A 12,794-nucleotide genomic window follows, 5' to 3' on the forward strand; every position below is an offset into this window, starting at 1 on the left:
GCATTTCCAAAACAAAATCTTTGGACTTTCCCAGTCCGAGGATAAAGATTTAATCAATCAATCAAACTGGGACTAGTCTAGAATGTTGGCTGCGTTTTTAGACTGAGCCCAAAAACTTATTGTCAATGTCATCTGTAAGCATTTAAGACATGCATTGGACTGGTGCACTAGTAAAGAGCAAATAATTAGCCTATAAATTAAGCTAGTCCATTCTTGAAGAACACAAGTAAATTTGCTCTGAACTTGTGATGTCAGTCTATTGACCCAAAAGAATTTAAAAAACACTTGTGCCGTTTCAGTAGCCTACTGGTTGGTTAATGTACCCTTTGGAATTGCATGTTTTATTGTAGAATCTATGTTTTTTTGGTAAGAGAACCAGCTTTATTTTCAGCGTACTCAGTAGCCTATAGTTACAAGCGCGCAAATCACTCATGCGTAGAGGTTGTATTCCTTTCGTCTGAAACCAAAAGCAGCCGCTATGAGATACGCATGACGTCACTGGGAAAGCACAACTAACCATACCATAACCATAACACATCTGATTGGCTAAGCAGCTGGTGACGTTTTGCAAAACGATTGAGGATTGGATAAAACGAAGGCGTTTTTTGACATTTTTGAACCTGGGAAAGCAACTTTGAAAGTTGATTTCCCTGGAGCTTCAGTGATGGTTTCTGACAAAAGCGTTTGCGTTAATTGGCATTTATAGGCAAGACATGCGGTTTGGTGAGGACTTAGACTACTCACAAGCGTTGCGAGTAATTCTAGTCACGAACACAGTAATTTTCAAGTTAAAATAGACGTGATAAAAATAATAAGAAGTTAAACCTAGAATTCAGCCATTATATTTTGCATAGTTTTCGCTCAGGTAAGCACTGCTTGTTAGAAACGATTCCCCGCCCATTTAATATTATTGTTGTATCTCTGCTCCATTCTATTTTCATGCTTGAGTGACCCGGCCATGCATTAACAATTTTTGCTAGTTGATCTTTCTTTTTACGTTTTGGCATGGACTGGAGTGGTCATTGTTTTATAAATCTGGAGAACTGGAGATTTGGAGTGACTAGGGAATATGTAAGAATTCGGTAAGCAACTGTTTGTTTCGTTTTATTATTGTCGTTTTCAATACACCATTTCTTCTAATAAGTAAGGCCTGCACTTTATCCAGTCTAGGCAAAAAACGTTTTAGACACCATTTATAAAACATACCTTTGCTTGGTGCAAGGTTATGCCTGTCTAGTTAACTCTAGCTAGTTGTGTAATTTGTTTGTTATCCTAGGGTAGTCTTTTCAGGTCTGCCAAGGATTCATTTATGGTATGTGCCTTTGTCTAGCTCACTTTAGCTAGTTGTGTAATTTGTTTTGTTATCCTAGGGTAGTCTTTTCAGGTCTGCCAAGGATTAACTTTTTGGTTTGTGCCTTTGAGCCTGCCATGCTGTAAAGTTTCTTTGAACTTTGTAACTAGTTGTTTGTTATCCTAGGGTAGTCTTTTCAGGTCTGCCAAGGATTCATTTTTTGGTTTGTGCCTTTGAGCCCGCCACGTTGTAAACTTTGTTTAAATTTTGTAAATAGATCTTCACTTTGGGCAGTCTTGTCAGGTCTGCCAAAGATTGAAGCTTCTAAGCCTGTACTCTGTCAGGCCATTGTTCTAGTCAGGTAGAACTGGTTACCGTTAAACCCTGTAATTTTAGTAGGTTGCTTACTGACATTCTCCGTAATATCGTGAAGGTCAATTGTCACCTCACCTAAGGTAAGTACCGTACAGATTTTGTTTTTTGTAGCTTGTATATTGCTGTGTGTTAATTATGGCTCGTAAAAAGCCCAAGCAAACCCCAAGACGGGGTAAGCCAAATGGTTATGCTAGTGGCTCAACAGAGCAGCATGAGGCCGCCTCTAATATTAGTGGTCAACATGACAGTAGCGAAGAGCTGCCAGGTCTTGTTGTGTTAGAACAAGAGCTGGTTGAAATCGAGCTTGGCATAACTTCCATCGACATGGAGCTATGCTCAAGTGATGATTTCCTGAGCTCTTCTGAAGTTTTGGAGGTAAAGAAAAGATGCCTTGAACTTCAAAGGAAGCTCTCCCTTAAACGTTTAGATTTACTCAAATGCAAACCACAGCAATCAGGCTCAATAGAATCTAGGATGAACCGTATGGGGGAAAGCATTTATGGTTTGCTTGAAGCATGCTCTACCCTCATTCGAAGCTGTCGAGAGCAATCCAAGCGAGTGTCACATCAAACATCATCGGTAGTTATGGATGCAGGCAGTGACACAGGCAAAGCTGCTGAGTCTAGCAGTCACGTGACACCCCGTGAGAGTGGTGTAAAGATACCACCTGTAAAAGCAGAACAGGGTATCCTTCAGGGCAGCAGTAGTGCTAGTAATATTCTTAATCCTTACACATCTCCCTTTCGCACTGAAGCTAATAATAGTAGTGAATTTCCCATCGTCGTGCCTCAACCCCAGCTCAGTGCAGGGTTTCAAAATGTTCATGGTCCTCGGTTATCGCTTGAGAAGTTTGACGGCAATGTGTTAAAGTTCTTTAACTTTAAAAGGCGTTTTGAGCGATACATTGAGTCAAATTATCTAAGTTTTGAAGATCGCATCGCCTTTTTGGAGGACAATTGTGTAGGCCAGGCCTTGGAAGTAATATCTGGCCTGAGTTGCTTGCAAAATAGTGAAAGAGCATATGGAATGGCATGGGATAGATTGAGAAAAAGGTTTGGCAACCCTGGAAAACTCATGGCCAAAGTGAAGGAAGATTTGCTGCAAGGACCCCCTATTTCAGAGTGGGATGCGCCAGGCCTCACAAAGCTCTGCGACAAGATGTATAAGTGTGAAGTCAGTTTCGATGGCTGGGGTAAGTCTCACCTTTTAAACAGTGACGAGGTGCTTCAACGGCTGTTCCTGCGACTTCCTTATAAGTTAAAGGAGCAGTTTGTTCATGTTAATCACTTAGGATCGGACTGTGCCACGTTTGGTGATTTAAGAGTCTTGGTCGAGGATGCAGCCTCTCGAGCCGACAGCCAATATGGCCATCTTATGCAACCAGGCAAAGATGTTAAGAGAGCTCTACAACCAACGATGGCTCGATCTAATCCGCAAGGTGGCTACAAGCGTGCTTCGGTTTGCACAACCCAAGAGCAGATTTCCCAATCTGCTAACCATAAGCAAGAGTCCTGTTGTTTGTGTGCAGAGTCGCATGCCCTATGGAAGTGTGAGATGTTTAAACAAAAGCCTGTTGCAGAAAGAAGAACCCTGGTGCAAAAGCATAGACTGTGTTTTTGTTGCTTGAGAGCAGGCCACAGAGTGGTTGATTGCAGATTTAAGAAATCTTGTGCAACGTGTGGATCGAGGCATAATTCACTTCTGCATGTAAACCGTGTGGAAGAGGAAAGCCCCTCTGCTCTGAAGAAGGGCATCTCAGCAACAACGTCCGCAACTGTGCCAGCAACATCTGGGACAACAATTTTTAAGGTTTTGCCAGTTAAGGTATGGGCTGGGGACCCCTCCAACTATACCTATACTTATGCTTTTATCGATGAAGGTTCTAGCGTCAGTCTATGCTCCTCAAGCCTCGTATCTCGCTTAGGGGTTGCTGCGACAAAAAGCAATGTGGAGTTGCTGACCACCAATGCTGTCTCCTTTCATGACAAGAAAATTGATTTTTTGGCTGTGCAGGGAATGGAAGAGCAGGCTGTGTTTTCCGTTGCAGATGCTCTGGTGATGGACCAGATTGTGGATGTCAGCCACAGTATTCCCACCGAAGCACTTAGTAGTGCATATAGTCATTTGGAGGACTTAAAGTTCCCTGAACTAAAAGATAGGAAGGTTGAGTTGTTATTGGGCAGCGATCTTCACCAGGCTTATCTTTTGCAGGAAGTTCGTACTGGCGCACCAGGAGAACCATGTGGACTGCACACTCTTCTGGGTTGGACCATTTATGGGAAAGATGGTGGCGATAGGCAACTCAACTCACCAGTAATGGTAAACTTTCTTAGCGTAAAGGAGTCTTGCGATAGAATGTTAAATGTATTGTTGCAGGATTTTAATGACATCGATGAGCCACAGGCCCCCTGTCCTTCAATTGAGGATAAACGTGCGCTGCAGATCATGCAGGACACGGTGAAGAAGGTGGATGGACACTATTCTGTAGGGCTGTTGTGGAAGGATGAAGACCCGGACTTGTGCAATAATCGCTCTATGGCACTCAAGCGCCTAGAGGGAATGAAGCGCCGATTTATTACTGACCCGGTGTTATTCAATAAGTATCGTGATAAAATGCAGGAATATGTTAAATGTGGCTATGCTGTGCCACTTGAAACTGGTGTGGTAGACACACCAGGGAAGACGTGCTATGTGCCCCATCACTGCACGACCAATGCGGCCAAGTTTAGAGTCGTTTTCGACTGCAGCGCGAAGTTTAAAGGCGTGTCATTAAATGACAAGCTGCTTCATGGCCCAGATCTCACCAATAACCTTGTAGGAACATTGTTTCGCTTCAGGCAACATCCGATCGCTGTTGTGGGCGATATTAAGGCCATGTTTTCCCAAGTACGTGTAGACGAAGGAGACAGGGATGCCTTTCGATTCTTATGGTATCCGGACGATGATCTCAAGCGGGAACCTGTCGACTACCGTATGCAAACTCATGTGTTTGGAGCAAAGTCGTCGCCATGCTGTGCTGCCTTCGCACTTCGGATGACTGCCAAAGACAATGAAGCAGGTGCTGATCAAAACACTGTTAACACAGTTTTAAAAAATGTTTATGTTGACGATATTTGTCATTCATGTGAATCGCCGGATCAGGCTATCGAACTAATACAACAACTGCGTGAACTATTACAAAGTGGCGGCTTCCATTTAACTAAATTCCTGTCTAACAGTGCAGAGGTCTTGAGTTCTGTGTTGCAGGAAGACTTGGCGTCGAAGGTCGATTTGCCTCAGTGCCAGCTTCCAACGCAGAAAACCCTTGGTGTTGTGTGGAATGCTGCGAGCGATTGCATGGAGGTGAGGGTGAGTATCCAACAAAAGCCTAACACCCGGAGAGGCGTTCTCTCCATGATTTCGCAAACATACGACCCACTAGGTCTAATACAACCCTTCATTTTACCTGCTAGGCAACTCCTGCAGCAGGCATGTGACGCTCAACTTGATTGGGATGAACCCCTTAATGGCCTTGGGCCAGTAAACATTAATTGGGAAGCTTGGTTAAAGGCCCTTCCAGAGCTTGAATGTGTTTCCATCGCTAGAAGCCTGACTCTTTTTGGTAATTGTGCTATCCGCTTTGAATTGCATGGTTTTTGTGATGCCAGTACCAGTGGCTATGGGGTCGTGTTTTATGTTAAAGTGTTTTATGATGATTCTGCAGTAATTTGTAATTTTCTATTTGGCAAGGCTCGAGTGGCTCCATTAAAGCCTGTTAGCGTACCTCGCCTGGAGCTCACTGCTGCTGTGCTCGCTGCCAAAGTCTGCAATTTTATCCTGACGGAGTGTGATTTTAAATTCAATTGTGTTGTCTTATGGACAGACTCAACTGTTGTGCTGCGTTACATTAATAATACTTCGACTCGTTTCCACACCTTTGTGGCTAATAGGCTGAGCACTATTCACATGCTTACCAGTGTCAATCAATGGCATTATGTACCGACTACTTTAAACCCCGCTGACCTCGCGTCTCGGGGAGTTTGGCCTGATAAAGTTAATACCGCTAAGCTTTGGTTTAATGGTCCTAAGTTTTTGCATGATGTCACGAGCAATTGGCCAAACCAGCCCGACTTTGTTGGCGGAATTTCGTCAGACGATCCAGAGGTTAAAAGCATTGAACATTGCTCAGCTCAGCAACACGCGATTACGGACTCAGACTCTCTCTGTCGGTTGTTTACCCGCTACTCGCATTTCCACGATCTGCAAAGAACGGTTGCATGGTTGCTTCGCTTCAAATTGTACCTGAAAAGGAAATGCCGAGATGACTCCTTGACTGTTAAGACAGATTCGCTCAGTGTCGAGGAGATGGACGAAGCTGAACTTGCCATTGTCACAGCCGCCCAGCATCAAGCATACCCGACGGTGTTCGCAGTTCTCCATAACCACCCAGGATTTGACGCCCCGGTGGAACTCGTGTCCGACCTGCAGTTGAAGAAGCATGTGGCTTTGAAGGAGCTACAGTCCCTAAACCCCTATGTTGTTAACGAAACGTTAAGAGTTGGTGGGCGATTGCAACAATCTTCTCTGTCAAGCGGAAGAAGGCATCCGATCATTCTCCCATATCAGCACCCAATCACCGATCTAGTGATCATGAGGTATCACGAACGAGAAGGACACATGGGATGCTCACAAGTCCTTACCGCCATTGCTTCCCGTTATTGGATTGTCAAAGGGCGATCAGCTGTCAAAAGGGTCTTGCATTCCTGTATGAACTGTCGTTTTTGGAAAGCTACCGCCGGAAAACAGCAGATGGGCAACTTACCTGCTCCACGCGTAAACAAATCCATTCCTTTTCAAGCTGCTGGCACTGACCTTCTTGGTCCATTGATGGTAAAGAGCGGCCGCAGCAGTGTTAAGCGATATGTTTGTATTTTTAATTGTTTGGCGACCCGTGCTGTGCACTTTGAGGTCGTGCAATCCCTGGAGGCAAGTGCATTCATTCAAGCCTACCGAAGATTCTGCAGCCGTAGAAACGTTTGTCCTACTGATCTGTACAGTGACAACGGAGGAAACTTTGTTGCTGCAGACCGCGAACTTCGGCAAGGACTCAAGAACCTCCATCAAAAGAAAGTCACCGATGCCTTACTTCGGCATGAAACGAACTGGCACTTCAACCCTCCGCGTGCTTCACATCAAGGCGGCTTCTACGAAATATTTTTTCGTTTATTAAGAAAATTGATGCGGTCGCTGGTAGGAAACGCTACGTTGGATGAGTTCGACCTTCTAACGCTGGTAGCAGAGATTGAAAGAATTTTAAACGATCGTCCCATCACTTCGCTCCCATCGTCACCAGATGATCTGCAAGCCCTGACTCCAAGTATGATACTCACCGGATCAGCTTGTGACACCCTACCGCCAGATGTTTTTATGAAGGCTGACGGTTATCGACGCTCTTGGAGAAAGACCCAATACCTCACAGACAAGTTTTGGGAACAATGGCTGTTGCAATATCTCCCTCTGCTGCAGCCCCGACAAAAGTGGTTTGGCACATCTCCAAGCTTGAAACCAGGCGATTTGGTACTGGTAGCGGACGAGGCAACTAAACGTGGGCACTGGCCCAAGGCTATTGTAAAGGAAGTTATGCCGGACACTAACAAACTTGTCAGACGCGTGCGAGTAAAGGTTGCTGACGGTACAGAGTTTGTTCGCGACATCAGAAAGATCTGCCTGCTAGAGGGCAGTATGGACTTTTGAAATGACAATTTTGTTTTCTAGGCTGGCTGGTTGGCACGATTGCACAACTGACATTGCTCATGCTGCTTAGGTTTCATATTTGAATTGTATTGCGTGTTTGTGTTTATTTTACTATTATTATTCTTGTGCTCCTCACTACCGCAGCTAGCGCGGTGTCGTCGATGCATTTGCATCCAGCAGTTCTGCCATAACTGTTATTGACTCCCATTAATAGTGTTGTTTCTATTTGCATCCTGCAGTTATTTACACTGTAGCAGTCTAGCTCTGTTTTTGGTCTGACTATTTCACACACCTGTCTCACTACTAATGCTTTTGCTATGTGCGATATTATTTTTCGTGTTTTGTCAATTCATTGCTTAACTATCACGACTCGACTTAACAGTCGCGTGTTTTTTCTGGTAGCCTACTTTTGCTCTGACGTTAATGTCACTTGCGCTGGTCATAGCATTGCGCAGTATTAGGTTGTATGTGTGCTTTTGTTTATGCCATATCCCCACTTCTGCCACTGGTACCATGTATGCTATCATTTGTTTTTCGTGTATCCGTTTATGCTGACTTCCAGTTGTCGGTAGACTTATGTTTTTGTGCTTATTCTTAGCAATCGCTAAGCATGTTGGTCAAAAGGGTTTATTAACTCTTCTTGGGCGTGTCTTCGAGCTACTGTTATGTATGTTCTATTAGGTTTGTGTGTAATGCAAGCCAGCTTTTATGTTGCAATTGTGATCCTTGCTAACCGCGAATATTTTTGATTCTGGTCGACATTTGCATAATTCATGTTAATTGTCGTTTATGTGGCCACCTTGTGGCAATTAATTGGTTTGTGTTTTGCTTCGTTGTAATCGTTTTACAGTGGTAAAACCCTCATTTGTTAAACTCTGGTTTTGGGGGTGGGTATGTTAGAAACGATTCCCCGCCCATTTAATATTATTGTTGTATCTCTGCTCCATTCTATTTTCATGCTTGAGTGACCCGGCCATGCATTAACAATTTTTGCTAGTTGATCTTTCTTTTTACGTTTTGGCATGGACTGGAGTGGTCATTGTTTTATAAATCTGGAGAACTGGAGATTTGGAGTGACTAGGGAATATGTAAGAATTCGGTAAGCAACTGTTTGTTTCGTTTTATTATTGTCGTTTTCAATACACCATTTCTTCTAATAAGTAAGGCCTGCACTTTATCCAGTCTAGGCAAAAAACGTTTTAGACACTGCTTTCCTTGCTTTCCCTCACCGATCGTCACTGCAAGTGAGGTATAGGTCTAGTTTCGATGTGCACCCGAAAGTCCAAAAGGGCATTGGTATTGAATGATTCTATATCACATTGATATATCATACAGAATTCATTCACGTTTTTTTAAAAGAATTAAGGTCTGTGTATTAAGGTTAGGATACCAGGAATCAGAGATGTTCGCAGAATCATTGAAAATTGGAAGGATCAGCACAGGATCTTTCAAAGTTCCAAACCATCGGATCTATCAGAACTTGTAGGCTACTCTACTCGTAAGATCAGGATCTTGAAAACGGTAGATCCGAACATCTCCCCTATTTAGTTGGCCAGAGTCCAGAGATTGAACGGATTTAAAAAAGATGATGAACTGTTTTATTTTGATCAACGACGCACGAGTACAAAATAATTGACACGGCGAGAAGAACACAATAAACATAGCCAGGTCAGAGACTTTAAAGAACAGGCCTGCCACGCCCCGTGGAGGCCGGGAGCGGCGTGATTATGGGGTGGCGATGCACCCAGAAGGGAAGTCCACCAGCTTAGGTCGCGGGGGCCAGGCTGGGGAGTCTGGGTACCTGTGGAAGGAAAGTGTGGATCGAGAATTTTGTGCGACTAGTCCGCAAAAGTTAGAATGGCGGAACGGGCCAGGGAGACGGGTTTTGGTTTCTGCAAACGCAAAAAGGTCCGCTCACGACGGGTCGGGCGACAGAAGTTTTATAAAGCCAGGCAGCGCCCACGTCTCCATCACGTGACCGTAACACAGGTACGTTTGACTCCTATACCCGGTCTGCCCGTAGGCAGAGCTGATAAACTTTGGGGTCTCCCACGAGGAAGAGAAGCTTAGCTACAAGGACGATTTGAATACTCGTGGGAGACGAAAATTATATAAAATCTGGAGCAAAGGCTCAATTAATTGGTGTAAAAAAAGAAGGTATGTGGGAATATATTGTATGCTTTACTTACTGGAAAAGTGTTGACGTTGAACCAACGAGCACGGATGTGCACTGGCCAGACGTTGAGGCAGGTTCGCCCAGATGGGTCGGGGGAACTAGCGATCGAAGCGAAGATATGACTAGGCTACGTTACCAGGAAAAATATAGAATAGTGGGATGAAACTTTTGAGGTTGCATCGAGTTGATCGGGAAATCATGTTTATCGATGTGTTAAAAGCAACGCGAGGTTGATCCGAGCGGGAAAGAGCAGCATATCGGGAGAAGGTAGTGTGTAATATTCTAAAATATTGAAATATGAAAATACAGATCCAGTGTTGTTAATGATATTACGTCATTGATAGATGATATGAGTCCATTCACGATATGCAATACGGTCAGAGATGGGCAAGATCACCAGTATTGGTGATCTTGAAGATCAAGATGACCATACTATGTGATCTTGAAGATCAAGATCAAGATCGTGATCTTGAAGATCAAGATCACTTTTTGTGTACTTGAAAAAAAAATGAAGTTTTTGATCAGTGATGTTGCAAAAAATAATTACTATAAGCAACCTGGGTAAAGGTATATAGTTGGTATTGCTAACTTTTACTTTTAACTACTCGATCGCTGGCCTAAGAATTGTGATAAGTTAGTGACTGTTGCTATTAGGCTTAGCAATTGTTGATGTAGTTTGCGTAGAATCGCAACGTCACACCCAAGGCCGAGGTTAATTACAGTAGTTCTGAAAAAGTCGCAAAATTTGCAATTAGTTTTATACGTTTTATTTATAATAAATAAATAAAAATAAACTTTGAACTGCATCATTTTTTACCAAATTTTTGTCCGGTTCATGTGGGAGTTTTTATTCGTGTTACTAAGCAGTTTTAACTTTCACTGTATTATGTCAATGTTTATTGCACCATTTACCTATCTGGCAACCTTGATGCTGTTGTCTGCTATCAAAAAAGTTCAGAGGCCTGCGGTCAGACAAACCGCTCTATACTCAGACCCTAAACTGGCTAAACAAGTCTTGGTCTGGTTGATTTGCTGCAATAAACCACTTTACATGACCAAAGTCGGCGTCCTAGAGTCCAGATTTTTTAACGCCGCCATTCTAGAGTTTTGAAACATCTAAAATTGGGTCAAAGAAAGAAAACATTTTTTTTAAATTCACACATGGAAATTGTGAACAAAGTTAAAACATTTTTTATTATACGTCAACATAAAGTGCACGGTAGTTGACTTCTTTATTACGATCAACACAGAAAACTTTTTCAATTTTGACATGGCAACACTGACCAGATTAGACGGACGGAGACTTTAAATCGTCTTTTGTTGGACACATATCATATTAACAGTGGCTTAATGTTAGTAGTTACCACTAACTGCTTTGTACAGTACGAGTTCTAAAAAAATGCCTCTATTTAGGAAGTAAAATTCAATTTTAAAGTGATCTTGATCTTATTGTTCTTCAAGATCAAGATCACACAAAAAAAGTGATCTTAGATCAAGATCACCAAAAAAAAAGTGATCTTGAAGATCAAGATCACGATCTTGATCTTCAAGATCACTTGTGATCTTCAAAATCAAGATCACGCCCATCTCTGAATACGGTATATACTTAATTCATATAACTTATTGCTATTTTATTTTATTGATGATGATTGTATTCTTTATTGAGCAGCAGCATGCTGATGAAACAATTGTTTACAGATAAATTGATAATGAAACAATGGATTTAACATACTATGACGTCACACAATTACTGGCAGGTTTTGAGGTTTGCTGTCTTGCGCGCTCGGATGCTTACTGCAAAGCTTCTGCTGTTTAAGTCCGGTTGAATCCGACTATAAGCCGGTGCGGGGAAGGGTCGCTAGCCCTCACACCCTGTGGTCGACGTTGCCTTACATGCGAGAGCGGGATTTTTTTTTTTTCACCGCTGCAATCAGTCATCCCTACCACAGTCTTTTTTTTTTCAACTATGTCATTCCTACTACAGTCTTTTTTTTTTTCGCGCAACGCTCAGAGTTCAAGATGGATACCACTACATCTTGCAGGTTTACAATTTTCCATATTTTACAATTTTCCATATAAGCTAAACCCTACCACAGTCATTCCGGTGTTGGGTGCTCAGGGAGCTTAATGGAGGCAAATCGACTTTTATGTTCTACCAGAAACAACTTAGGTTTGTGGTACCGAAATAGAGCAAAATCCTGAAAGAGTGTAATATGTACCATGAGCCTACAATGGAAAAAGCTGTTTCCTGCCACTCTGGTTGGCTACCTCTAAATACCTTTTCTGAATACCTTTTCTGATACGTTTTCTCAGGCATTTTCAAGCAGTTTCGAGCATTATTAGGGTTGCCAGTTCAAATTGGACCAGTTTTGCGAATTACAGTTTAGGTTAGGATTGGGGTGAGGAAGATTATGGTCCAACATCTACTGTATTTAAAATATTTGCCTATTTTTGAAAGAGCCGACAACGCCCGGCAATGCGTGGTAATTTTCAAGGGTTGCCAGATTCACGATTTTTGCTCACCAACTATACTAGCTTGGCTTCTTAGTTGCAGAAAGTTTTTGGCAGTTGCAGGTTTTGATATGGTTGATTCCTTTGATTTCCTATTATTTCGATATGACTTCAATACAATATATAACTTACCACGTTTAGTGAAAAACATCTTGCAACACTGACTATGGGCATTTGGAGGTACCGTACCCAATAAGCTAACATTTAAATATTATTACAGTTATTAGTCTAAAACAGTAGCTAGCCTATCTTGTGGAGAGAAGCTCGTTTGAAAACATTCTATTGACAAGACTGTTGAGTGGCTGATGATTTCCTTCCCTCCAATCTAGCCTAGAAAGATCTGCTCATACTCCGATGATGGTTAGAGCCTAGAGGACAGAATTGAGAAAAGCACTATTTGGGCTAAATAATGTGTCACTCTACCAAACTTTGACTATAAGGTGTTGATCAATAAGTTTTTTTAAATAACCAGGTCACAACTCACAAGTTTATGAGTTATGTTGCTACAAAGCAAGGACAGAACATAGAACACAAGTTGTTTCAACAATGCACTATTAAGTTCAATTTAGATGATTTTACTCTATAGTATGTGATCTTTTCTTGTGTTATTAGTAGGGCCATTTAAAGTCATTAAAGTCATATTTTTTTCTATGCATCAGTGAGTCGTGAAATCAATTTTAATGCAAAAACCGCATCCCTATGAGGTAT

General features: G+C 42.4%; 1 protein-coding gene across 1 annotated transcript; it reads left to right on the forward strand.

Moving 5' to 3' along the window:
* Positions 1 to 1,801: 1,801 nt before the first annotated feature.
* Positions 1,802 to 7,399, forward strand: LOC145776745 (uncharacterized). The gene is made up of 2 exons (XM_082587972.1): positions 1,802 to 5,267; positions 5,370 to 7,399. The coding sequence occupies exons 1-2, from the start codon at positions 1,802 to 1,804 to the stop codon at positions 7,397 to 7,399; spliced, it is 5,496 nt and encodes a 1,831-aa protein (XP_082444098.1).
* Positions 7,400 to 12,794: the final 5,395 nt, after the last annotated feature.

This window comes from Aplidium turbinatum, chromosome 9 (assembly GCF_918807975.1).
Source record: "Aplidium turbinatum chromosome 9, kaAplTurb1.1, whole genome shotgun sequence".
Lineage (NCBI taxonomy): Eukaryota > Metazoa > Chordata > Ascidiacea > Aplousobranchia > Polyclinidae > Aplidium > Aplidium turbinatum.